General features: G+C 34.9%; 1 protein-coding gene across 5 annotated transcripts; it reads right to left on the bottom strand.

The window, feature by feature from the left end:
- Positions 1–25,805, bottom strand: LOC117118697 (protein FORGETTER 1-like). Of its 5 annotated transcripts, none has more exons than XM_033263358.1 (30): positions 25,659–25,805; positions 24,747–25,128; positions 24,387–24,477; positions 23,688–23,795; positions 22,399–22,485; positions 22,074–22,165; positions 21,210–21,278; positions 21,038–21,120; positions 20,203–20,321; positions 19,146–19,198; positions 18,440–18,503; positions 18,235–18,325; positions 17,356–17,503; positions 16,344–16,454; positions 15,155–15,248; positions 14,148–14,267; positions 13,429–13,523; positions 12,750–12,903; positions 12,502–12,562; positions 11,697–11,826; positions 10,621–10,822; positions 8,406–8,486; positions 7,272–7,462; positions 6,735–6,833; positions 5,825–6,004; positions 5,091–5,173; positions 4,549–4,632; positions 3,764–3,869; positions 3,127–3,268; positions 1–1,796 (listed from the first exon to the last, which is right to left on the bottom strand). In XM_033263358.1, the coding sequence occupies exons 2-30, from the start codon at positions 25,040–25,042 to the stop codon at positions 1,311–1,313; spliced, it is 3,720 nt and encodes a 1,239-aa protein (XP_033119249.1). In that variant the 5' UTR covers positions 25,043–25,128; positions 25,659–25,805; the 3' UTR covers positions 1–1,310. The 5 variants fall into 5 exon arrangements, with proteins under 5 accessions (XP_033119249.1, XP_033119248.1, XP_033119247.1 ...); XM_033263357.1 differs by lacking the exon at positions 8,406–8,486 and adding an exon at positions 9,635–9,715 and having other exon boundaries at positions 24,747–25,125; XM_033263356.1 differs by having other exon boundaries at positions 24,747–25,125.

The raw sequence follows: 25,805 nt of genomic DNA, 5'->3' as shown, positions 1-25,805 counted from the left end.
GATAGGACCGCAAAGGTTAAGTGGAGGGCTCGATGATTAGGTGAGGGGGAACTAGCTCGCAAAATATGGTGATTTCAGGTGATTTTTAACTACTTGAGAGTGATTATTTGGGGGCGTGCAACGGGGGGGGGGAGTAGTGTGCAAGTATTCATGGGAGCCGTGTGCCCCTCACCCATGTACCCCCTAGATACGCTACTGTTTCCAACTTTAGTCATTCTGTGAGAAATCAGATAACTGATAACCTCAAGGAATGCTGAAAAATATGTATTTTCAATGCCAATTTGCAGTTCGAAATGCGCATTCCCATATCCAAAGTCAATCAACATAAACCTACGTTGTGTTGTATGTTTGTTTATATCAATTGACCTTCAAACTGGCTTATTAAGTTTTGGGTTTTCAAAAAAGACCTCACCAAGGTACATATTTAGGAGCAGCACTTATCAAGATATTGTATTTGGTGTGGTGGTTATTCATCAAGAAAGGCAATTATTTGACGGCTTCAGCTAAACTTTCTTCATAAATTGTTTAGGCAAAATTAAATTTTTAAAGATAGTCAAAGTAGTGTGGAAAAAAAATGATATACAATTTTGTTTTGTTACTAGCAAAAGCTTTTGCAAAAAGCATTTAAGTAAAGAAAATAGAATTTAATTAACAAATAAAAAATGAGTGTGCAAGGTAAAAAAAATTACCAAGGGCACTCTTTTGCTTTAGCTTGGTATCCTATTCCATGATCTAAAAACAATGCGAAGCTACAATGTAAGCAGTGTAGTACGGATTTATAAATGTTTAAATTTATAAAATTAATTATTTTAGTATTACTGTATTCTTATTTCTATTTGAAATTTCAATGCTTGTGATGTTTTACTTCCAAATTTTATACTGTACTTTGTGCAATTTTAACTGTCTGTTTTAACCCATTTTTCATCTTATCTGTACAATGTGTATATTGTATCCTTTTTTAACATATTTAAAGTAATCTGCAAGTAAAAAGCAAGGCAAAAATAAGTTGGACCAACAAAATCAAATGAATTGAATTGAAGAAATATAAATTTTATATTTAGGGAGATTCCAAGGTGGTGATGGGCAAAATAAAAATAAATTAAAAAAACTTTTTTCCCCAGATATTTCCATTGTGTCACAGTGGTGGGTGCACCATATTTTATTCAAAATCATAATTTTCAATGGAGAGCCGGTTCGCAAAACAAGGTATAAAAATAGTATAGCCTTACGATAGGTAATAAGTTGTCTTACATAAGATGACCCTATCTGAATAAAATAAAAGATGGTAGTTATTATTAACAACAGCTGTATTAAGCTCCTTGTAGACAACTATCAATGTGTTTATTGATATCAACATTGCTTGTTGTCACTTCAAAACTTTTGGCACAAATTGGACATGTTATCTTTTTCTCAGTTTGTTTTGTCAACGTTCCCTTCAGACTCATTTGCTTTGTTTTCTTCGTCGGCTGCATTTTTATTCCTGTTTCAACAGGTAAAGAACGTTTATTCATCTGCTTCTCAACACTGGATGGACTACACAAATTAAGTACACATTTAGCATCAAGCATCACCGTGTCTTTGCATTGTGTTTTCAGCTCGTTTACTTCCCTTAATGTACCATTTTTCTTTGGTGTTTCAGCAACAGGCTTGAAGAAGTTTTTGATAGTCAGAGGTGGAGTCATTGCTTTGTTCAAACACTTCTTATCAACAGCAGATATGGGTTCCTCTATAGAAATTAATGGTGCTGTTTTGACTGCCTTTGGTACTACACTGCAAGTCTGTTCGCTATTACACATCTACAACAAAAATAAATAATTTCATTTACAAATTTAAACACTAGAAGTATTTATTAATATTAAATATTTTATTATTGTTATCATTATTGCCACCAGAGTTTTTGCAGGATTTTCCAATTTTTCTCATTCTTATTAATCCTAATTTGTTGTTATAAATCCATATGTCTATATATATATAAAAAAAAAGTAAATCCTTGCCGAGCCACGGCGCTCATAGAACTGGAGCTTATCCCAGTTTCAAGTAGCGTGACGTGGATAAGAGCATGATGCTCCCCCTGGGTGGGATGCTGGTCCACCGCAGGTTACTCCCAGAAATCTGCTGGTACCCATTTACAGCTGGGTAGACTAAGGCAACGTGCCATGCTTAAAGGACACAAGTGAAATGCAGTGAAGGATTGAAACATTTCCACTGCAACAAACCGTCTCCATCATATGTCTATATAAAACATTCAGAGAGGAAATTATGATTTTTTAAAACTTTTTATTGTCTTTCTTTCATTTTTTTTTTTCCAGGAAAAATTAATGTGATACGACCCTCCGTTATGGAGTTATGAATTTTTAAATAACATGAGGTCAAGAATTTAGCCTCAAAGCTTATCTTATTTTCGTTGGTTATGCACCACTGACTTACTTTGTTTGTCATCACTTCAAGATGTCTACCGATTCGTGGAAAAGGCGTATTCAAATCAAAAATTGGTGTTTGTGAGCAATACATTTTAATTTTATATAGGTAAGTAGTAAGCATATGAATAATTTTAATGTTCTAGTTAGTTCATAACTTTATTCTAATTTGTTTTGGGTCTTTTTTCTGCATTTTTATAAGCAGTTAGACATAGCCTAGGCCCGGCTAGCCTATGTGATGTTCATTGTAATACTACAAAACAAAATCACATCACTTTAAAATCAAATTTGTGAACATACTTGCCTTATATCTTAACTAGCAGGTGATTTTTTGGTAGATTAATTTGTTTTCAAGTGTGCAAGTATGATTGATTTGCATGCCAATGCATGCAAATTAGTACCCTCATTTCACTTTGTTTTACCGTACCGTAATTCTCGGCTAGGCCTAGCTGTACGCCTAGCCGATACGCAGTGTGGCTAAGGAAAGTTTTGTTTTTCTGAGCATGTGCAGATTGTGTTTATCTGGCTCATTAGCATAACAATACCACACATAAGGCTAATTCAAGTTAGACGGCTTAAACCAGCCAGCTTCCTATCCTGGTAACAGATAAGACCTTGGTCAAATGAATGAAAACAAAACTACATAAAACCTGGAATCAATGAGGCATATCAAACAATGTTAACAATTTATGTAGGCATCCCTACATACCAGTTGTAACTGTTCAAATTGCTTTTGTTCAGAGATGGCAGTTTGTGCAACATCCACTAACTGTGCTGGGTATCGCAATCCTACAAGCTTCTTTCCATTATCAAGCTGGACACGTACTACACGTAGATTACACTGCGCTTTACTGCAACAAAACCAAAACACAGTACATCCAACTAAACATCAAGCGTACAATTATAAAAATTATTATAAAGTATATCCTCAATTATGATATGAGCCTTTTGATAAATATAAAATTACAGTAAATTTTAATCTAATGCTAATTTGTCTACAAGAGTATTAAAAATTTATAACCTACAGTTTTTTGGATAATAACAATAAATGTTTAAAAAATTTTTAAATTGCTTTTATCCAAAATTTAACGCAGAGGCATCGAGGAGACTCCGAAAAATAACAATAAGTTTATTTATGTTCTTTCTTAATGCATAAAAATATATAATATATGAAATAAGTTAAAATTGATGGTATTATGCCTATCTAATCACAAATAAAATGTTTACATATCAAAAATAAATTAAACAGTTCAGTATATTGCGACAGTACTGTACACTGGTTTTGGAATGGCATGCCTCAATAACATCAATGAGTATAAGAATGATATAATGTAAGTAGAACCGACCTTAGCTGCAGTCTGTCCGCATGTGTAGCAACTGTGTTCTCTAATGTTGACATCAGTGTCAATATGCCACCACATAATAAATCCATTCTGTAACAACGTGAACCAACTATAAAGGAATACAAACCGAACAGATTGCAAACAATGTCATAAATAATAACAACAATAAAAATAATATGTAGGTTTTTATATAGTGCTCTACACTACTAAGTCTCAGAGCACTTTACCACATTATTACCCCAGTCATTGGAACGACACCTATGGATAAAATTCCATAGTTTGCCGCATGAAAATATATCAGCACAATTTTGCACTCGAACCTCCTCAGGTACCAACTTATACTCCAGGGTGAAAGGAAGCAATGAAGATAAAGTGCCTTGCTCAAGGACACAAGTGAAATACACAGCGAGGGATTGAAACCTTGACCTCAAGGTTGGGAAACCAAACCGTTCCTGCTGCGCCAAACCACTTCTTCTGATAAAATAATTGAGAAATACATCTCCAATTAAACACCACTTTTCTGTGGTTCCAAATTAACAAATGTCTTTTAGATATCTTATTCTAATTAGAGACCAAAGTGGTCTTTAATTGGAGGGAAGACTTCTATCACAAAGTACAAATTTTCCCCATCACTGAGGAAATTATTGTAACATCATATAAATGGAAACAAACATTTTTACATTGAAAAAACTAGTAATTGATAACAACACTATTGTAGTCCACTTTCTTTAAAATTTTTCACAGAGCTTAAAATGACAATGGAAGTAATCACAAAAGCATTATCTCACCCATGCAAGAATCACCATGTTTGCAGCGAGGCCCATGCACACAATGATCCTTTGCACTTTCATATAACTGTTGCCAGCCAGTTTCTAAAGGAAAAAAATTAACACATTATACTCAAGCATATGCAGTTTAGGGTAATAAGGTCATGGAATTGGAAGGCAAGCATCTTAACCACCAAGATACAGTTCAACTCTATAACAGGGGTGGTGCCAGTGGGGGACCTAGGAGAGCTTACCCCCACCCTCAGGAACAAATATGACAATTTGTTCGGGAACAAAAATTATTTTTAAAGTATTTTCAACATATAATATTCTAAAATTGATTAAATAAGCCTTGAAACCCCTAAATTTTCATATTTTTTGGGTCTTTAACCCTGGACTGTTTTCAAAAAATGTTGAGCAACACTCGACTACACCCACTTTGCTCTCGTCGGGGGACAGTGGCCCCTTTGGGGACATCGAACATCCACTGGTCAAATCCCCTGCTCCAAAAACATTTGGCACATGGTTTTAATGCTAAGAGATGATTGGTTGCTACAACTTACGTGCAGTGTTTGTGGAAACCTTGTAATATTTTGAAAACAGTTCAGCCTTTTCTTCATCAAATCCCGAAACTCCAGTATTAGGTCTATTAAAACATTCATACACAAATATTTGTTTCACATTATTAATTGGATTTTTCATGTGGTTCTATTCAGACATAAACAAAAAAAACATAAAAAAGAAAAAAAAAATTAGACAAACATAATATGAAATACAGGAAAAATGAGAGTCAGGCAAGTAAAGCATAAGTTTGTACAAATAAACTAATAAATACCAATATAGATCCAGTATAGTTTTTAAGTTGTCTTAGAAGATATATGAAAGTTATATCAATAACCTTAGTACATTATGGCAGTTAATAAAAATTATCTTAATACACATAAAACAGTTATATATAAATTATTTTAGTACATATATGACAGTTATTATTATCTTATTACGAGGCTGGCCATCCCAAAACCATCATCAGTGAAAAAAAATGAAAAGTATTCTTATTCCCCACATAAGCTTTAAAATGATGGATCATTTTACTGGAATCGAATTAATAATTGCCAAAGTTATTTTTTATGGTTTCTCTGTACTAAAGTATAAAATAATGTCACATTCTTATGCTAATTACTCTGTTAACAATTAGTTACTCAGATAACAGTTATATCATGGAGGTTATATTATATGGCAGGTCTAACAATTGTTCTACTATATGGTGGCCAGAACTTGCTACACACTCCTGTCTTACCTTGCAATCTTAAACAGATGTGTGGAATTGAGTTTCTGTGTTGCTAATAAGTACATAAACTGGCCGTGATGATTCTTGCGACGGGAGCAGTAGAATCCGTCATGCTTTCCACTATGATTTCCAAAGCGTTCCAATGCTTTTTCCCAACTCAATCCACGATCAACCTTTAGTATAACATGCCTGATCAAAAAAAAAAGAAGTAGATAATAAACATTTAAAAACATACTTGAATGAGAAAACACAATTTGAATTCAACTGCAAAAGACGGCAAAAAAATTCCTTTAAAAACAATTCCCGACTACGCTTACATAAGTTGCAGAGAAATCCTAATTTTTAATCAAATTCAGCTATAAAGCATTTTCAATATTTTTCTACCTTCAGTAGTGGACGAGTCCCAATACTTCACTTAGTCATACGATTCACAATTTCTGTTTACATCCAATGTGGTTTCAAATACAAAAATTTAGTCATAAGGAAACTACCTTTTTTAGTACATTCAGCCATAAAGGATTGCCAACTTACACTCAATGAACCTTTCCGCTAAGCCCCACCACTTGGATATTGTTGCTAAAGTCTCACAAAACGACACTAAAAACATACACAAACATGTGCATGCGTTGGGCAAAGTGCTGCCACAGGCCACGACACCAATTTTGTTTGTTTGAAAAAAATTAATTATAAAACCCTATAGGTGCAGCCAGCCTACGATCTTTGGCTAGAAAAACCCTAGCTGTTACAGTCTAAAAAATTAACATTAAAACTGAGCATAAAGGTGTATAAAAGCAGTACAAATTTTTTTTTACATGCACAGTGCACCATAGTTTTGCTTGCGCCCTCAGTGTTTAAATGTAAAATTGAGTTTGGCTCTCTAACCCCTTTTTATGCCCACCCCTGTGATAAGTATACTCACGTTGTTTTGATGCTAGATTGTGCAGCGGTGAAAACCACTTTAGGCTCCCCTACTATCTGAATGGATGGAGCTATGATATCAACAAGACCTTCATTATACCTATCAAAAATAATTCCAAGTTGCCAGTTTACAACCTGCCGTCTCTATATTAATATATATTATTTATTTTTCTTAATATTTTGATTATTTATTTTGATATTTAGATATTTACTTGATATAAATACTTGTCATACTGCCATACACAAAACTAATATTGAAAAAATGTAGGTCTCTGATCATAAAAATAATCTTGGCGAAATGATTCCAGCACCAAATGTTATCAGTGTATTTAGTTCAACAGTTATTATTATTATTATTATTATTATTATTTCTGATTTTAATAATGTTTTTTATTCATTTTTTTCTGTGTAGCTAACATTAGTAGTGAATTATTTATAGTGTTATTTTAATCAGTAAGAATGGAATTTACACTTCTTGTATTAATAATAAAAAGTCAATGAATAGAGCCTGCAATTTACAATAATGTAACTACTGTACCTCCCTTCCTTCTTAGCTGCAGATATTACAGCTTGCAAACACTCTGTAAAGTAGCTGAATATCAGGTTCTGCCTATCAACAGCTAAGCCGAGGATTCTGTTTAGAAACTTCCCAACATCACTTGTGTCTCTGTCAAACACTTTGGTAGTCAGAGATGAGGTGTCAGTCAAAGCCATCAGTTCAAGACTTTCCTATTAAAATAACATAGATTTCAAAGATTTTGGGGTTGGTTGTGCATGCCACCACCATAATTATTTTGGTCTCATATTTGACAGCCGCTGGGTTGGGGGGGGGGAGTACTTCATCCAATATTCCCAACTGGTCAGTCACAAAATATGGTTATGAATTTGCATTACAACCTATAAAGTAAATCCTTGCCGAGCCACAGGGCTCACAGAGCTGGACCTTATCCCCAGTTTTAAGTAATGTTAACAGGGGTGGTGCCAGCGGGGGGGCCAGGGGCGCAAACATCCCCCCGTGGGGGGAGTGCTGCACCCCCCACCCCCGTCGGGGAGAAAAAGCACAATTTATCGGGGAGGAAAAAAATTATATGTATTTTTTACATATTAGTAGACTCTAAAATCATTTAAATAAGCCTTTGAAACCCCTAAATTGCTAACATTTTCGGGGGCCTTCGCCCCCCCTGGACCACTTTCAAAACCTTTTAATCGAAGTTCGACCACACCCACATTGCCTTTGTCAGGGAAATCTGACCCCTCGTCGGAGGAATCGGCCCCCTCGGCGGGGAACTCGGCCTCCCCCCCCCACAGTCAGGCAAATCCTGGTGCCACCCCTGAGTGAAGCAGATGAGTGTGTGATGTACCCCCTGGGTGGGACGCTGGTACACATTTAAAGCTGGGATTAAAGCAATGTAGAAAAGTGGTTTGCTCAAGGACACAAGTGAAATACACAGCACAGGATTGAAACCCTGACTTAGAGGTGGGAAACCAAACCATTTCCACTGCGCCAAACCACCTCCACAAAGTATATACCGGTATGTGTGTAAAATCTTTTTAAAAATAATCTTTTTAATGGTATGAAAAACTATAGCAAGTGAAGATGCAAAAACAAATTGACATTTCAGTGCAGAGGCTAAATTTTTGTTGAATTAAAATTGGAAAATGTCTTTCTTACCATCATCTGTGCATTAAATTCTGAGAATTTCAATTTTTGCGATGTAAGCTTATCCAAGGAGACACCTCCTGCAATGTGATTCTGTCAATTTAAATACCAAACAATTTTACATTTAATACAATTTATGAATTGTTTGACATATTTGTTTCGTTGAGTGATAGGTTGGGTAGATTGTTAGTTTGGTTTACAGGTTTGTTCATTTGATGGTTAATAATGGTTAGTTGACTGTTTATTCAACAGATTGACAGTTTAGTTGGTTGAATGGTTTGGTTGGTTAGTTGACTGGTTAGTTAGTTGATAGGTTGACAGGTTAGTTGGTTGATTGGTTTTGTTGACTAGTTAATTGGTTATAGTTAGTTGGTTGACTGGTTAGTCGATAGGTTGAGAGGTTAGTTAATTGACTGGTTAGTGAGTTGTTTGCTTGACTGGTTAGTTGGTTGACAGGTTTGTTTGCTTGGTTGGTTAGTTGACTGGTTAGTGAGTGGTTGGGAGCTGGACCTTATCCCCAGTTTTAAGTAATGTTAACAGGGGTGGTGCCAGCGGGGGGGCCAGGGGCGCAAACATCCCCCCGTGGGGGGAGTGCTGCACCCCCCACCCCCGTCGGGGAGAAAAAGCACAATTTATCGGGGAGGAAAAAAATTATATGTATTTTTTACATATTAGTAGACTCTAAAATCATTTAAATAAGCCTTTGAAACCCCTAAATTGCTAACATTTTCGGGGGCCTTCGCCCCCCCTGGACCACTTTCAAAACCTTTTAATCGAAGTTCGACCACGCCCACATTGCCTTTGTCAGGGAAATCTGACCCCTCGTCGGAGGAATCGGCCCCCTCGGCGGGGAACCCGGCCACCCCCCCGCCCCAGTCAGGCAAATCCTGGCGCCACCCCTGAGTGAAGCAAATGAGAGTGTGATGTACCTCCTGGGTGGGACGCTGGTACCCATTTAAAAAGATGGGATTAAAGCAATGTAGAAAAGTGGTTTGCTCAAGGACACAAGTGAAATGCACAGCACAGGATTGAAACCATGACCTAGAGGTGGAAAACCAAACCATTTCCACTGCGCCAAACCACCTCCACAAAGTATATACTGGTATGTGTGTAAAATCTTTTTAAAAATAATCTTTTTAATGGTATGAAAAACTAGAGCAAGTGAAGATGCAAAACAAATTGACATTTCAGTGCAGAGGCTAAATTTTTGTTGAATTAAAATTGGAAAATGTCTTTCTTACCATCATCTGTGCATTAAATTCTGAGAATTTCAATTTTTGCGATGCAAGCTTATCCAAGGAGACACCTCCTGCAATGTGATTCTGTCAATTTAAATACCAAACAATTTTACATTTAATACAATTTATGAATTGTTTGACATATTTGTTTCGTTGAGTGATAGGTTGGGTAGATTGTTAGTTTGGTTTACAGGTTTGTTCATTTGATGGTTAATAATGGTTAGTTGACTGTTTATTCAACAGATTGACAGTTTAGTTGGTTGAATGGTTTGGTTGGTTAGTTGACTGGTTAGTTAGTTGATAGGTTGAAAGGTTAGTTGGTTGATTGGTTTTGTTGACTAGTTAATTGGTTATAGTTAGTTGGTTGACTGGTTAGTCGATAGGTTGAGAGGTTAGTTAATTGACTGGTTAGTGAGTTGTTTGCTTGACTGGTTAGTTGGTTGACAGGTTTGTTTGCTTGGTTGGTTAGTTGACTGGTTAGTGAGTGGTTGGTTGACTGGTTAGTTGGTTGGTTGACTGTTAGTTGGTAAGTCATTCGTTTGACTGGTTAGTTGATTCGTATTGGTAAGTTGGTTGTTTGACTGACTGTTAATTGGTAAGTCAGTCGGTTAATTGGTTAGTGAGTTGGTTGGTTTAATGAGTTGGTTGGTTTAATGAGTTGGTTGGTTGACTGGTATTGGTAAGTTGGTTGACTGGTTAATTGATTTTGTTTGGTTGACTGGTTAGTTGGTTGTTTGTTTGAATGATCAGTTGTTTAATAGCATAGTTTATTATTATTCATCCAATTAACAATTGATTTCTATGAATAGATCTGGCAACAAGGAACAATTTGTAGCATAAGTTCATAAGCATTTCTCTAACAATTTACAATATGAATAACAGAATATCTGACACTGAATAAAAAAAAATATCCAGAGCAATGCATGATATTCAAATCAGATTATCCAAGTAATTCATTTAATTAATATAAACTGATTATTAGAACATACATTACTGATTGCGAAGTACATATTTCGCAATCCAGCACGTCCGTATTGTGTATCGAAGTTAAACTTGCTGAGGTCAGCTCCAGTCGCTGCCCTTCGATCACCTTTTGTGAGTGCCCCAAGGGACTCTAACCGCTTTGCAACAGCTGCTGCAAATCTCCTCTCACCTCCAAGGTTTGTTGTGACCAGTTTATACAAAGGACCACTGAAATGTAATTAGCAACATAATTTCAATATTTGTAGTCACATTTAGAGCTCTATCACTTTCTGCAATTTACCTACTGTATATTCTCAATTATAAGACGAGGCTTTAAATAGCAAATTACGTTTGAAAAACAGGGGGTTGTCTTATAAAGTAACATAGTCGTGTCGTCACAATGCCAGGTGGCGCCCTCTGGACGTTGGTTACCATTCATTACGCCTGAATGACTTCATAATCTTAATGGTTTAGAATGGCTTTCTGGTATAGGCATTTAAAACCTAATAGTTTACTATCAAAATGTACTAAAAACACAAAAAACTCACATTATATTAGTTATCAAACACACTTAATCATTAATTAGCATTTACAAAAAAAAAATTAAGACACAACTTCTTTATAATTACATTAGAAATTGGGATCTATGGTTTGTCAGTGGAGAAAATGGCGTCGGTTGCCAGTATCACATGGTATCGTCACGTAACACTGTAGTACTCTATACGCGCAACACACACATTTTTTATCTAAATCATGTACACCTTATGTGCACGCAAATTTACTACAGAAATGAAGCAACTAACTTAGTGAATGGACGCAATTTTAAATGCAGGAAAATAAGATTTTCATGAACATTTTAATATGTGATATGCCTAAATATGGTCATGATGACATCACATCATGACCATATATAGGCACATCGTGACCATATATGGGCATACAACAGTTTTTTATGTCAAAGAAAATTTGATAGTGTGGACAGAGCTTCAGTTTGTAACAAATTTTGAAGGAATTTAAGGAAAAATAAATGTTAGACTGACTGGAACACCAGCACATAAATTTTTTTTTTAATTGCCCTATTTTTCGTAGCTGGCAGATCTACCTGCTCTGGTTGGCTCTATGTGAACGCCCCATTTGTTGTACTGCTTTGTCTGCGGACCAAGGCAGCTCCATTGTGATATGAACTCTCCGACGTTGATTTGAAACCCTTTTGTCAGCATGCAAGGATATTCCTGCAATTTTAAGAAACAAATTATAATTTAACTGAATCAATAAATGAGTAATTAAAATAGAAATAATTTCATCATACAAAATGCCATTCAGAAAAAGAACAGAAACCAATTACAAGTATAGTTGCTCATTATATAAACTGAGAAGCCACTTAACAACCACTTGTGCCAGCAGCCTCCAAAATGAACATTGCTTAGCAGCAGACCCAGAAGTTTTGTCAGGTTGGCACAAAGTGGCAATTGCATACCATGGCTAGGGGAGGGGATTTTATCGCATCCGTCCATAGAGTGGGGTTTAGTGAGACAATGCCCTTGGTGCTTCTGAGATTTAGCTATATCCTAAATGATTTAATACTTGGTTTGATTGTCTTCTCTTTTTGCTGCTGTCAGCTGAAGATGGGAGGTGGGGGAAGGGTTGGAGCCCCCCCCCCCAGTTGACCACCCCCGGATCTCCCTGATTAACTAAAATGATCTACATCCATTTGTAATAACAGGCAACCTCCAATATATGCAACACTGCTTTTTAAACTAGAACTTCCTACACCCAGCAGTGCTAGAAAATTCCTCAAACTTGGCGGTTTTATACATCCACTTGTACTAGCAACATCTAATGTGAGCAATCCTCCTCTTAAAATTCAAAGGCTTTACACCCACTTGCGCTAGCAAATGTATACCCACCTGTACTAGCAGCATCTGATATGATTGCTACCAATTTTCTTCCGTTCATGAAACTATTCCGCTGAAAAAATTAACAAATACCTTGAAAATATTGTGCAGGAATTATTTAATGTTATGGTATTTAATTACAATAGGATATTGGGTCACTATTAAACATACATTAGGCAATGGGAAAATAATTATTATCTCATACTTCCTGAGATGGCAATCTAAACAAATTAATTTTTAAGTTAAAAAAAAATTGTGACCTCCTGAACATTGAGACTATCAAGCTGACTTCCATCTCCAGACCTGGGCACATATTTAACTCCATCTGCTGTGCTAACCATGCGACCTTTTCTTCCTGTCATTTCCGCTACTTTACCAGGACCTCCTAATTTGTCAATGATCTCATCTAAGGAACTGAAATAATTAAAAAATGACACACTATACTCAGATGTTGACATTTCATAGATTATACACAAATTGTCCATAATATTACAGTAATACACAGACACTGTGTATTCATAAATTGTACTTGCTTGTATACTTGCTTAGGCCTCAGCATAAACATTACACTCACTTAAATTATTTCTTTTCAACCACTGAGCAAGGCAAGAAAGCATGACCAGAAAAAAAGTGAATTGTTAAGTCATTAGTCGATTGGCAAGTTACTAAACGGTGCAGGGAATGACAGTTATTAAATTATTGTGTTTGGCTATTGCAACAGACAGACAAAAAAATTGAAAAAAAAAAAAAAAAAAAAAAAAAAAATTGAGAATGATATAAGTTTAATTTCTGATGCAATTAAGTGTTATAATGGACATTCATTTTATTACTGCTTATATCACACATTTTATTTATTCTAAAAATATCAATTCTTTGTACATGTTTAATTCAGTACATCAGATTAAAAATTAAAAAACAATAAAAGAATTTTATACCAACCTGGTGGGCAAACCTATCTTGTCTGCAAAGCTGAGAAGCAGATCCTGAGCAGTCTTGCTCCACTCATCAACCTTCACTTCACATTTCTGAGGTGTCTGGGAAAATTAGCCACAGAATTCATATAAGAAAGTAAGGAACTAATTATTATTAATAATAGGCTTATAATGTTCAATAATAATAATACTAAAATGAAATAATAGTAATAGCATTCCAACAATAATTATAATATTAACACTCTAATCTTTATATTTAAATTTCCTTAGGCACACGGCCACAGACTGCTAACTGCGACTTAATCACTGTCCTATTAGATAGCTGGTGGCAATCCCTTCACATTATGACAAACACGTGATGCTCTACAAAAACTAAGTCTGATAACAAAGCTTTTATTGGTGTGGAGTTGTCTTTTCCCGAAAAAAAAAATCCTGGAATGTGATAGGATTTGAACCCAGGGCCCTGGGATTGGGAGGCAAGCATCTTTATACCCATCAAGCTATTCAACTCCAACCTTGATTAGCAATTGTTTGTGAAAACATATTGTAATATATCATATGTATGTAATGAACAACAGAATGCCTGGAAACACGTAAAGCCGACACACACTGAGAGAATGCAAAGTGATACCGTGCGTGCAACATTCTTTACATCTATCCATATTGATATCCACTTACAGAGAATAGAGATGGATTCATCCGATGCTTCACTTCCATCAAACTTACCGATAAATTGATTTTTGTTGGAAAATATTCACGAACAAAGTTTAAAAAAATCTCTTTGGCTGTTGACACAAATCCTACAAGCTGTGAATCTTTTCTTTGGAGTTCACTCTCTAAACTTGCCTGCAAAAAGACAAATATAAAACCATTAGCATTTATTGGTCAAAATGCAATAAAACTGACGTTCACCTATGTGAATGTCACATTTTACAAAGACGTCTACAACCTTTTATTTTTCCTAGTATTATAGAATATAAACTTTGAAACTTAATACTATAAAATATTTTTCTCATACACTTTTATGTTATGTCAAAACATAACAAAATTTAAATAATTACAACATTCAGATCGTATTTTTAAAAAAGTAGAACATTAAAGACAATTAATAAGACAATAACAATGTCCTGGAATGAAGAATTTTTTTTTAAATTGATTGAAAAAAAACCCCAATGGCAATCAGTTATTTCTACATTTCTCAGGCCCAAATCTGACCCCGGTAGTTTTTGAGAGTTGGGCACTTACGAGTGAAATGGAGTGATTTGACTGAAAGACAACATGGTAGATATTGTAGCGTACAGTGGTGGTTGCACTGAAATAAACTGTAGAAGTAACTGTTAAGACTTAATAATTTTCAACACTAATTGTTTTAATAATTTACTACTGAGTTGTGTATTATGCTTAATGTTTTTTTTTTAAATATTGAATTTACACCGAACAAGGTCTGAAAGCTACTTCTAGTTAAATGGGTTACTTTTTTTTATTTATTATATTTATATGCTATGAAATACTTGCACTTAGGGCTGGTAACACAGCCTGAACCAATTCACATCCCATCAATTGTACAAGCTGGGGTATCTAAAGCACGGCCGGACAGAATGATCATCGTGTGGTTTGAACTCCTGACATGAGTTCAATAACCAGAAAGGAAACCGCTGCGGCAAACCGCCTTCCCCAGGTATGTAGTTGCTGTATACTCAGAAGTTACTGGGTCAAATAATTTGTTTCATTACCTCTCCAGTTGTTTGAAGTCCAATGACAACGCAGCATCCGTCATCCAATGCCTTGTTGGCTTCTTTCAGGATTGTAGGTACTTTGACACCCATGCTGTAGGATTAGCCAATGAAACAGCTGATTATAACATTCTGCTAAATCAAACTAATTTTGAATTTGCGATACGAGTACCCATCACTAATGCAATAAAATTTAATGAGCATTAAAACCCTTTATAAAAAGTTAATACTTAAATATTTGTGTATTTATCAATGCAAATAGCTTTTCAAATGAAAATAGTGACAAATATTTTCCTTGCAGACTAAGAATTAACTTAGTTGAGCAACTGGATGAGAGGTATCATTATTCCTGCTTTTTGTGCTGTAGACACCAGACCAAACCTGGCCAGCGTCAGGTTTTAAAATCGAGTTGGATTGCTTGGTTCCTCGAGTGTCCATTATATGCTGTAGTAAAGTCCGTTGGCGTTACACTGCGGCTGCCACAGTTCCTCAGGGGCCTGGCCCAAATTTCCGAATTGCAAATGAGGACAAATAAACAATTATTATTATTATTATTATTATTATTATCATTATTATTGTTATTAAACTTAATACTGTATTCTAATGCATATACCTTAACAATTGAACAAATACCACCAGCCAATTTTGTATTAAGACATGATTGTTTTTGCTAGTAAAATGCATGTAAATCATGCTCTTCCCCTACCCTTCAAACTAGTCCACATTTCCTACCTGCTTTCTTATTCCTTTATTCTTGTTCGAAATAACATAAGCAAACATTACACATCTCAAAATTTTCAGTTTAAAATAAAACCAGGAATACTCCACAGGCTGCATAGGAGGTTGCACATGTTGTATGATAATTATGTTACCAATAAACAGGTAACAATGTAAAGTGCTAAAGAATTTCAATTTAGGAAACTCAGTCAACATGTGAAAGATCAACTATATTTTTAATGAAATATTGATATTTGATATTGTTTTGATATTTGTATTATTCCTGTTATGTACTTATAATCAGCAGTTCTATAGAATTGTTCATGTGAATCCATCTCAGGAGCTACAATGGTATGTCCATGGTTACAAGCCAGCTAATGTTGTCCTCGTCCAGATGTAGAATATAGAATGAGTGAAATATAAAATAAAATAAAATGTTGTTGCTGTATTGTTATTTGCTGCTTTTACTCACCAAATTTGCTTGAAGAACCGTTGATGCGCTGACCAGTAGAGTGACCAGATTTTGGGGTTGCCAGTGTTGGTTCTGTCCAGTGCAGATTGCAGCGATCTTCTCAGTTCATTCCTAATTGAGTCACAAACAAAATCATTTTCAACATCTATCTTCAGGAGTAAAATTATACTTTACTTACTGTGGATTGGCTTTTACACTATTCATCACATTACATTCTAATGTTTGTCCTTCCACAAAGAACACTTCCAATGACTACTAGATGCAAACATAATAAGATTACTCCCATTAACATTGGCCATTTTCATTTGTGACAAATTTTATTATTATTTATTTCTACAACTAATTATAGAAAAATTGACAGTCAAATTAAAATTAAGTCCGGTTACATAACATCGATGCATTATATAGGCCTGAGTTATTTTCAAGAAAAGTTTCTAAGTGGGAACTGGCATATCAATTCATCCAATTAAGTATTCATGAAATAGGCTACAAGTAATTAAAGGGTCATAAATATAAAGATTGTTTAATGTGGAGTTGAATAGCTTGGTACAGTAGTTCAGATGCTTGCCTCCCAATCGCAGGGATTACTCTAAATGTTACAAGATGATTTGTTCTCACAACCTCCACTCTCTAATCCTCATGATGACTTTAGGTTATGTTGAGCATCTTGTCTGTATGTTTATCATTTTAGTGATTTTTTTTTAATTGTTCTTTTAGCAAGCATTGTAATTTCTTCGTTTATTTTAACTGGAGACAAAAAATGTTATATTGTATCTTGTATCTCATGAAAGGGATTACCCAAGCCTCAATTTGGGCTTTTTAGGGGGTAGGGGAAGGCCACTTTTGCCAAGATTATTAACAGCATATTGATATAAAAAAAAAAGGCCAGTGTATCGCAAAGTAACACTTAATGTATTAGTGCCTTCTTAGAGCACCAAAACCAAACTGGCCTCAACAGAGGTAATTTTTCTAGGGCATTGCTATTGGCAATCCTAGGCCCAAGTGTACTCACCAGACATGAACAGCTGTGTTGTACATCTTCACTTGGTCTTCGCTGAGAACACTTTCAACCATACAGAATTCAGCTTGTTTAAAGCTCAGCCCTCTTGAGAGGTACCTTCCAGAACTCTTCATTTCCATAGCCAGCAACTCAGCAATACCTTCCAATACAAATTACCAAGCTTCAGTCAGCATTCTCATACATCTCAGGTATTGAATATTGTAATTTTTAAATAAATTACACAAATCAATTGTGATGTTGGTAGTCTATGAGTCTCGAGACTGGCAGACGCTCAACCGGACACGGAGGAGAATCTTTTGATGATATGATCCCCCGACACAGCTGGAAACAAACTCCCAGACTGAGCTGCCAAATCAAGAGCTGCCGCAAACTTAGTCGGGGGCCAGTATGCACAACCCTCACAAGATTCCGCCTTGCTAGATGAATGACATAAAGGGCACTCCAAGTGTCTATCCAGCTTAACACTCGGTTTGGGCCCCCACACGAGGCATAGCGATCTACTGTCCACTAAATTCTTTCACAAAGGGGATCTCCTTATACGAACACTGTTGAATGGGTAATGAGGAATATTGTTAGGGAGATGGTTTGTACGTAGCGCCCTGGGTCAGACTGTTCTATTAACTTTCGAAGGGGTGTTCTGTTTCGCGAACAATGGCAATTAGTAAGTTTATCCAGTTAAGTATTTACGAAACAGACTCATGATTCAATTTTTAAATTTTTCCATACGAAAATCTAAAAGTGGGGGTGCCAAACTGGAAAGGTGCCAAAATTACAAAAAAAATTTGATACGAGCTTCCAAATTCCGAATATATGAAAGAATTTACTTTTTTTTTTGCTCCGGGCGCCGAAAAACCTATTTTTCTGACTTACCAAGGCCTCGTCTATTTATAGCATCAATGAACTGTCCGAAGGTCTTGAATGCAGCTCCATCACCCCACAGCCCAAGTCGCTCCATGAAAGCCTGTTAAAACCAAAATACAACATTTGTTAATCTCTGAAACGTTCAGTACTACTTCTTTTAATATAGCATTATTTAAAATTGACAATAATTTCTTTTTTTTGATGGTTGACCTACCATGTTCTTTACATCACTGACACCTGTTGCACTACAGTACACAACACGTGCCTTAGGTAGCAATCTGCAAAAGAATATACACAATTCAAATTATTCTTTTAGATTATTGATATACTTTCTCACTAACATTATAAATGTTAGTAAACATTCTATTTTAGTAATCTATTAAGCTTACATATGTCAAGGATTCTCAATTTCATCTCTTCTAGGAAATTGTGAATATAGCACTCTTTACCTGAATCTTGGCGCTTAAATATTATGAACTATGGAAAAAGGTGCAGAAGAGATTTAAATTGAAAAAGAGTGGGAGAATAACTGATGACAGTCCTTAGGCAAGGCACTTGGTAATAGTGTGTGAAGCGCTTAGAGGCCTTGTTGGCATTAAGTGCTATATAAGTCTAACATATTATTAGTAATAATTGTCTCCTTCATATTTGGGGATCCTGCATTCTGACAAGTAAAATGCTAACCACTAAATTAAAATCAATAGGTATAACATACATAATAAATTTCAAAAGTACAGTATCTTGGTATTGGAAAAATAAACAAAATATTATTTTCATAATTTAGGGTTGATTGGTTGACTGGACTTAAGCAACACAAACATTTTGCTCTTGTCATCAGGGCCTTATCAAAATCCATCTGATTTTAGCATGTGTTTTCTATTTAAAGTACATAGTATATGTATATAGAACAATCCACCTACCTTTGTATAGACGCTACTGCTAATGCTACTTTGGTAGAATTCTTTTCTTTTCCCTGAACAAAACAAACCAATAAATGGTTACAAAATAACTGATAATTATCTGGCTTTACATTTTTTTTTAAAGAAATTGATAAAATCTCTGTATATTATCATCTAAAACAACTTCTACTGGATTTACTCCATTACAATAGGTTGACGCTCAACAATCATAAATGAATGTGATTTAATGTGCTTTAGTTATACATTTAGTCATCATCATCATCATCACCACCACCACATCTGAATCATACTCATCCTTCCCATCATGGTAAAAGTAATTATGATCTAGCATATTTCTGCTAGGCCAAGGGGCCAACTAAAAAACAAACTAATTAGATTTGCCTTCCCTCAGACTCTTAAATATGAATAGATAAAATTTGGAATTTATAATCAATATGGGGCTTGTCATGCCAAAACCAGCATCAATGACCAAAACAGGAAAATTTACTTTTATTAATAATTAATTTACTTTTTAATTAATTTACTTTTATTAATAATTAATTTAATTTTTAATTAATTTACTTTTATTAATAATTAATTTAATTTTTAATTAATTTACTTTTAATTATTACTTTTATTAATAATTAATTTAATTTTTAATTAATTTACTTTTAATTAATTTACTTTTAATTAATTTACTTTTATTAATAATTAATTTAATTTTTAATTAATTTACTTTTAATTAATTTACTTTTATTAATATACAGTATTCTCCACATTACGTAAGCTTTATAATGATAGGTCATTTACTGGATTTGACTTACTATTGCTAAAGTTATGAGTAAAATATTATGGCTTCACTGTACTGAAGTATACAATACTGCCACATTTAGATTCAGATCTTAATATTATGCTAAGTACTCAGTTTAACATTTAGAGATAGTACAATGGTTTTGGGATGGCGAGCCTCATATGGCTTACACCACATGCTTCCGAGTTTGTTTTATGCATCATATTTTAGACATTCGGTAGAACTTCATATATAAATTAACAAGAAAATAAATGAAAAAATGCTCACTGGGACAAAATGCTTAGCTTTATGGCATTCGTCAAATATCAAGCATCCATCAAATGAATCGTTACCACACCACTTAATCAGCTGATCCAAACGAGACTGTTTACTACTACTTATTGCACCTAAGAAATGCAAATTAATAAATCATTATGAAAGAAAAAAACCAAGAAAAATCAGCATAATATAAATGTCTTACACTCTGTCCATATTATACAATTCTTTTTGACAAAAAGATGTTGTATGTCCACATATGTGGCAAACACAAGCCTAACCAGTCACTCGTCGCAAATCATGTTTCAGAGATAATGGCCAAAACATGCTGGAATGTCAAAATTGTTTAAATCTATTTTATTGCATTAAACTAACCTTTATAGTGTATACCTATACATCATGCTGTTGTTATTTTCCCTATTTTAAATGTTAAAACAACAATTTTTAATCGATTTGGTGATGGTTTCTGCCTGAGAAATGCACAAAATTGCAAACTTTGAAGAGTGATTTCTCAAATATTGTTCTTTCTGTATGTTTAAACTCCTGTAACTTCCCAACGTAATGTCAGATTTAAATGATTCTCTTACCATTTTATAGCTCTCATTCTAATGTTTAACCCTGTAATGATAACTAAAAATAAATTTTTGTGAAATGACTGGTTTAGCTTGCTTTTGCTACATATAGTCATAATATGCCTATATGGTTATGAAGTGATGTCATCATGAAAACATATAGGCACATCACTGGTTTATGTCAAATAATATTTGATAATCTGCACATGGCTTTATAAGATCGAGTTGTCTAAACTACAAAACCATTCAGTGTTGTAATTTTCAATTGCGCTCACCTCCTTTTTGGACGGAAGAAACTAACGTTGCATAGGTGCTGAATATCACACCTTCCTTAAAATCCGCTGGCAAACCAAATACCCTGAAAAATAAAGACAGAAGCGATCATAACGATGATGATGATAATGATATTGATGGTGAAGGACAATAAGACATACACATGAGGATTACCTTGTTTCTTTATCAAGTTGTTTACATCCCTCGATAACTTTCAGATAGCACCCTAAATCACTAAGATCCCTAAAAACAATAAAAAAGTACAACCATTATTTCAATGTCAGTGATGCTCAAAGAAACATTCAGAGGCTGTTAAAATTCAACAGTTTACATCAACTATATAATATGGTTATACAGTAAGCTATTGAAATATGTTACTTCAGATTTAGAGTAAATTAGGAAGATTTTTATAAGTGACAATTAGGAGCTTGATATTAACCTATATTAGCAGACCTCAAATAGAATGTCTGTTTTTAAAATTACCTATTTTCACTGGGCAGTCATTGGTTGTCAGCCATCTTTAGATACAAGTCTTATGATTTATTTTTTTTATTGATGTGAATCATAAGACATTGTGTCCATGCATCAACAAGGTAAAATTACCATATAACTTATGTATATCCATAGATTTTAGTAGTAGTGGCTGAGGCTATGTTTCAGCCCTAGATACAAGTATTTCAAGGCATATAAATCTTTAATTAAGTAACCCCTTACATAGAAGTGGTTTTGGGCCTTTTTGGGGTGACTTCAATAAAAAAAAAAAAAAAGTAGTATGTCTCAGGATATACAGTAGTTCAACACGTGGCATTTGTGTACGTTTTAGTATTACTTTTTACAGATGATCGGTGCTGGGCCGCAAAAAACAAGATGTTTTCTAGCCAAAGTGATTTTGCCCACCTGTGGTGTACTGTGTACCATTTTTCACTTTTGAATCAGAATTAAAATTAGATGCAACTTTAACATGGATGCTTTCACACACCCCATTCATCTGTTGTCATGTATATATGTATGTACATACAGGCACAAGTTTACGCTAACCTTTGTGCATCAACTTTCAAATCAGATGATATACTAAACCAGATGTGCTTTGTGCGACCTCGAATATAATTGTCCAAGATAATTCCAGCAATCTGCAATGAAAAAAAAACCCTTTTAATTAGAAAAAAACAGACAATAACAAAAAATGATTATTTGAAGAAATATCAAATGAAAATAATTGTTTTAACCCAAGAGCCACTTTGAAAGCGAAATGTACAGCGAAGGACTGAAACCCCAACCTCAAGGTTGGGAAACCAAACCATTTCCACTGCACCAAATAGCTTCCACAAAAAAAATATATATATATAATATATATAAATGATACCTGTCTGCCTTTACCCACACCGGCAGCATCTCCAATAAAGAAACCGGCTCTATAGCCCGATGGTAGAATAGTCTGGTGTTTCTGACACTGTATTAAAATATAAGGTTGGTAAACAATTATATAACATCTTATTATAAATTAGTACATTGCAGTATACACAGACAGGCAGTTATTTTATGCATCCGATGAAGGAACAAGAAATTTCAAAATGTAGCATATTCAGAAAGTTAAAAGAAAAAGGAGACAGACGAAGACTAAGAGCAACAATACAATGTAAAGACGTTAGTCTACGTTAAGTGAATAAAACACCCACTATAAAAACATCATATAGACCGACCAATTTAAAGTGATTATTAGCCATCTGCAGGCATTAATTATTTAAATCCGAAGTTAAGTACAGTATTAATAATCCATTACCATACACCTACTTGTACTATTAAAGGTTAAATTACATCTTGAAATTAGTACACACATATGCAAATCCAAAAATTTTCTGCCTGCTGGGGGAACAATGGTAAGTCCACACCTCATCCTCACCATGGTTAGGATGAGCTTAGCAAATTTCAATAATAATCAGAACCTCCAGATGCTTGGAAATGGCAGAAAAGACGGAAAATGCTTTTTCAAGGCAGTATTCCTCGACAAAATTATTGACTTCTTCCTGACGGGAGTTATGCTCCCCCTACCCTAGACACCCGTCTCACGAAGCGTCACAAAAGATGGAGGATCGATCTATTGTCTATTCTATGACGGGAGGCACAAATTATTATCAACATTCTTGAGGTCATGGTACAAGTTTCCTCGTTGCGACTCTGGAACACTAAATCTATCACAACCACAAACAAGTTTGTGCTAGAGAATGTCAAGCTATTGCTGAAACAAATTAACTAGTAAGTTTGTAAAGGTGATAAGAAGACGACATGTATTATTAAAGGTTTGAAAACAATATAATAAGGAAAAAAGCACCAATTTTCAAGCACGAACAGCTCTTTCATAAGGTAATAAATAAATGGATGAAAACAACTCTTTTAGGTCTCCATCTTTTGGCCTTTTTTGAGATCCTCACTTGTGAAGTCAACAACCTGACATGTGGCTCCCCGATGAATATGCCCCTGACACAGGATCTGAGGGGCCAAAGCAGTTTTTTAATGTATGGGGAGAGTAAATGATGTTTGTTTGTAATGAAAACCTCTATGGTTTCAACCTCTAGTCTGTAATCAAAGGAGTTAGTATTACACACATTTTGTAGAAATTACCTGTATAGCAAACCATTAACAAGAAAAACTTACAGCATATAGAATTCCCTCTAACTGGAGATTACTCAGTTTTCCTGATGTTATTATTTCACTGGGTAAAGAATCTTGTAGATTATATGTTGGAGAAGGTGATGGCAAATCCTGTAATGACAATAAAACAAGCTAAATAATCATTTAATTAAAAAAATAACAACATTATTATATTTTCAAAGAATTATTACTGTTTTTTATACTGTAAACCTTCATACAAAATAAATATTTGTCATCTATACAATAAAAATCTTATTCAGGGCATGTTTGAATCATCAGAAATTTTCATATCACATATGCGGCTGGCTAAGAGGTCGTTCACATTTATCAACGTTTTCACAAGTGAACAAACAGTACGCTAGGGTGAGGGGTAGACAACTTTGTACTCTTTCCCATGAGAGAAAAATGTTTAATTCAAAATAACTTGCAATATTTATAAAACAGACCTTTACGACCAATTATAATACAATCATGGGTATAATAGAATTCTTATGAACCCAAATATAGTACTGTACTTCAGGTCACTACACAAAAAACAATGTAGAAGTTTTGCAAAATCAACATTTTTTATACATTTTTAGACAGGAGGGAGGAGGTACCAAAAAATTGTACAGTTTCTAATCTTGCAAAATATGTTGATGATTGTGAATGATCCATATATGTTCATCTCTCTCGTAACAAAAACAAATTTAAAAAACTTACTGCCAAAGAAGCTGCCTCCACAATATCCCCCGGGTGTGGTTTGGCTCCTGGTAAGATTGGTGGGGATTTGTATACAGCGAACACTTCCTTGCTGTAATAATAATAATGATATGGCATGTCATTAATATATCTTGATAGTATGACAACTAAACATGAGAGGTGATTTGTTTTAAACAACAATGTACAGTAGATGCATGTAGAATTTCAAAGCAGGTTAACTGGCAGAACCAGGGGTGGACACATAGGAGCCCACTCATTCTGAAAGCACAAAAATATACAGCAAATTTACTACCTTTCAAAACTTGCTACCTTTAATCCTTAATTTTTGAAATACTGGATTGACCCTGGCCAACTGCTTACCTTGTAGATTCCTCTCCTGTTGCCGTTCTTTCAGGATCATCAATATTAGCAATTGAAATATCAGGCTGGATACCAGGTGCAAGTCCAGGTGTCGGTGATCCAGGTGTCAACATCCCTGGTGTCACCATGTAAGGAACCATCATTCCAGGTGTCATAATGCCCGGTGTCGCCATGCCAGGAATCTTCCCAGGTGTCATCATCCCAGGTGTCATCTTCCCAGGTGTCATCATCCCAGGTGTCATCTTCCCAGGTGTCATCATCGCAGGTATCATTTCATGTGTTATTCCTGGCTCCATTGTTTCAACCCACTCAATACTTTTTAGAAAATAATCAGTGTTGATGAAAACAGGTCTGCTTTTTATTATTCATTCATCTATTCCTGCTAAAGTAAATTTATAATGATAGTCTAGTTACAGAAAGTGAGGGGGTGGGGAACTTAATTAAACTCAACTCAAATTCGCACACAAAATGGATAGAAAAATAGGTGTACAGCAACTACAGACAGCTTTTAGTTGTATAAATAATTGAGACCAGGGAAAGAGGGCCATAAATAAATGTTTGTGTGACATTCACATGCATAAAACTGCCTGCATATCTTTGATTGACTTTGTTGTCAAATAAATTATACAAGCCACAGAAAGCTGTTTTCCCAACAAATTTTACTTGTATGAATGCGTCTCAAGGGTGACCATCGTTTCCTGGACTACACCACGGATATTCCTACACCACTAGCTAGGCCTAGCGATGGAGGCAGACAATTAACCCAGGCCTAAGCATGGTTAAGGTCTCTGTCGCACGCTGAGCTAGGGCCCCTAGTAGTAGGCATGCTAATAATACTACTAGGCCTAGCCTAGGTTTATGTAAGATTTAAATTTAAACATCATGTCGTTATATAATTATACTTACACTTACCGTACTATTTTCCTGCACGTATTAAATCATTGTGGGATTCTTCGGCCTAGTTTATTTTAGTGTTCAAAACAACTCTGATTGTTGACGAGACAAGTCGAGGCAAAACACAATCCAGCGTTGGATGACAGTTCGCGCGCTTAAGGCGCC

This window comes from Anneissia japonica, unplaced genomic scaffold (assembly GCF_011630105.1).
Source record: "Anneissia japonica isolate Jap-2015-1 unplaced genomic scaffold, ASM1163010v1 scaffold287798_len100336_cov166, whole genome shotgun sequence".
Classification (NCBI taxonomy): domain Eukaryota; kingdom Metazoa; phylum Echinodermata; class Crinoidea; order Comatulida; family Comatulidae; genus Anneissia; species Anneissia japonica.
The sequence above is the reverse complement of the archived record's forward strand: the minus strand, read 5'-3'. Positions and strand labels throughout refer to the sequence as shown.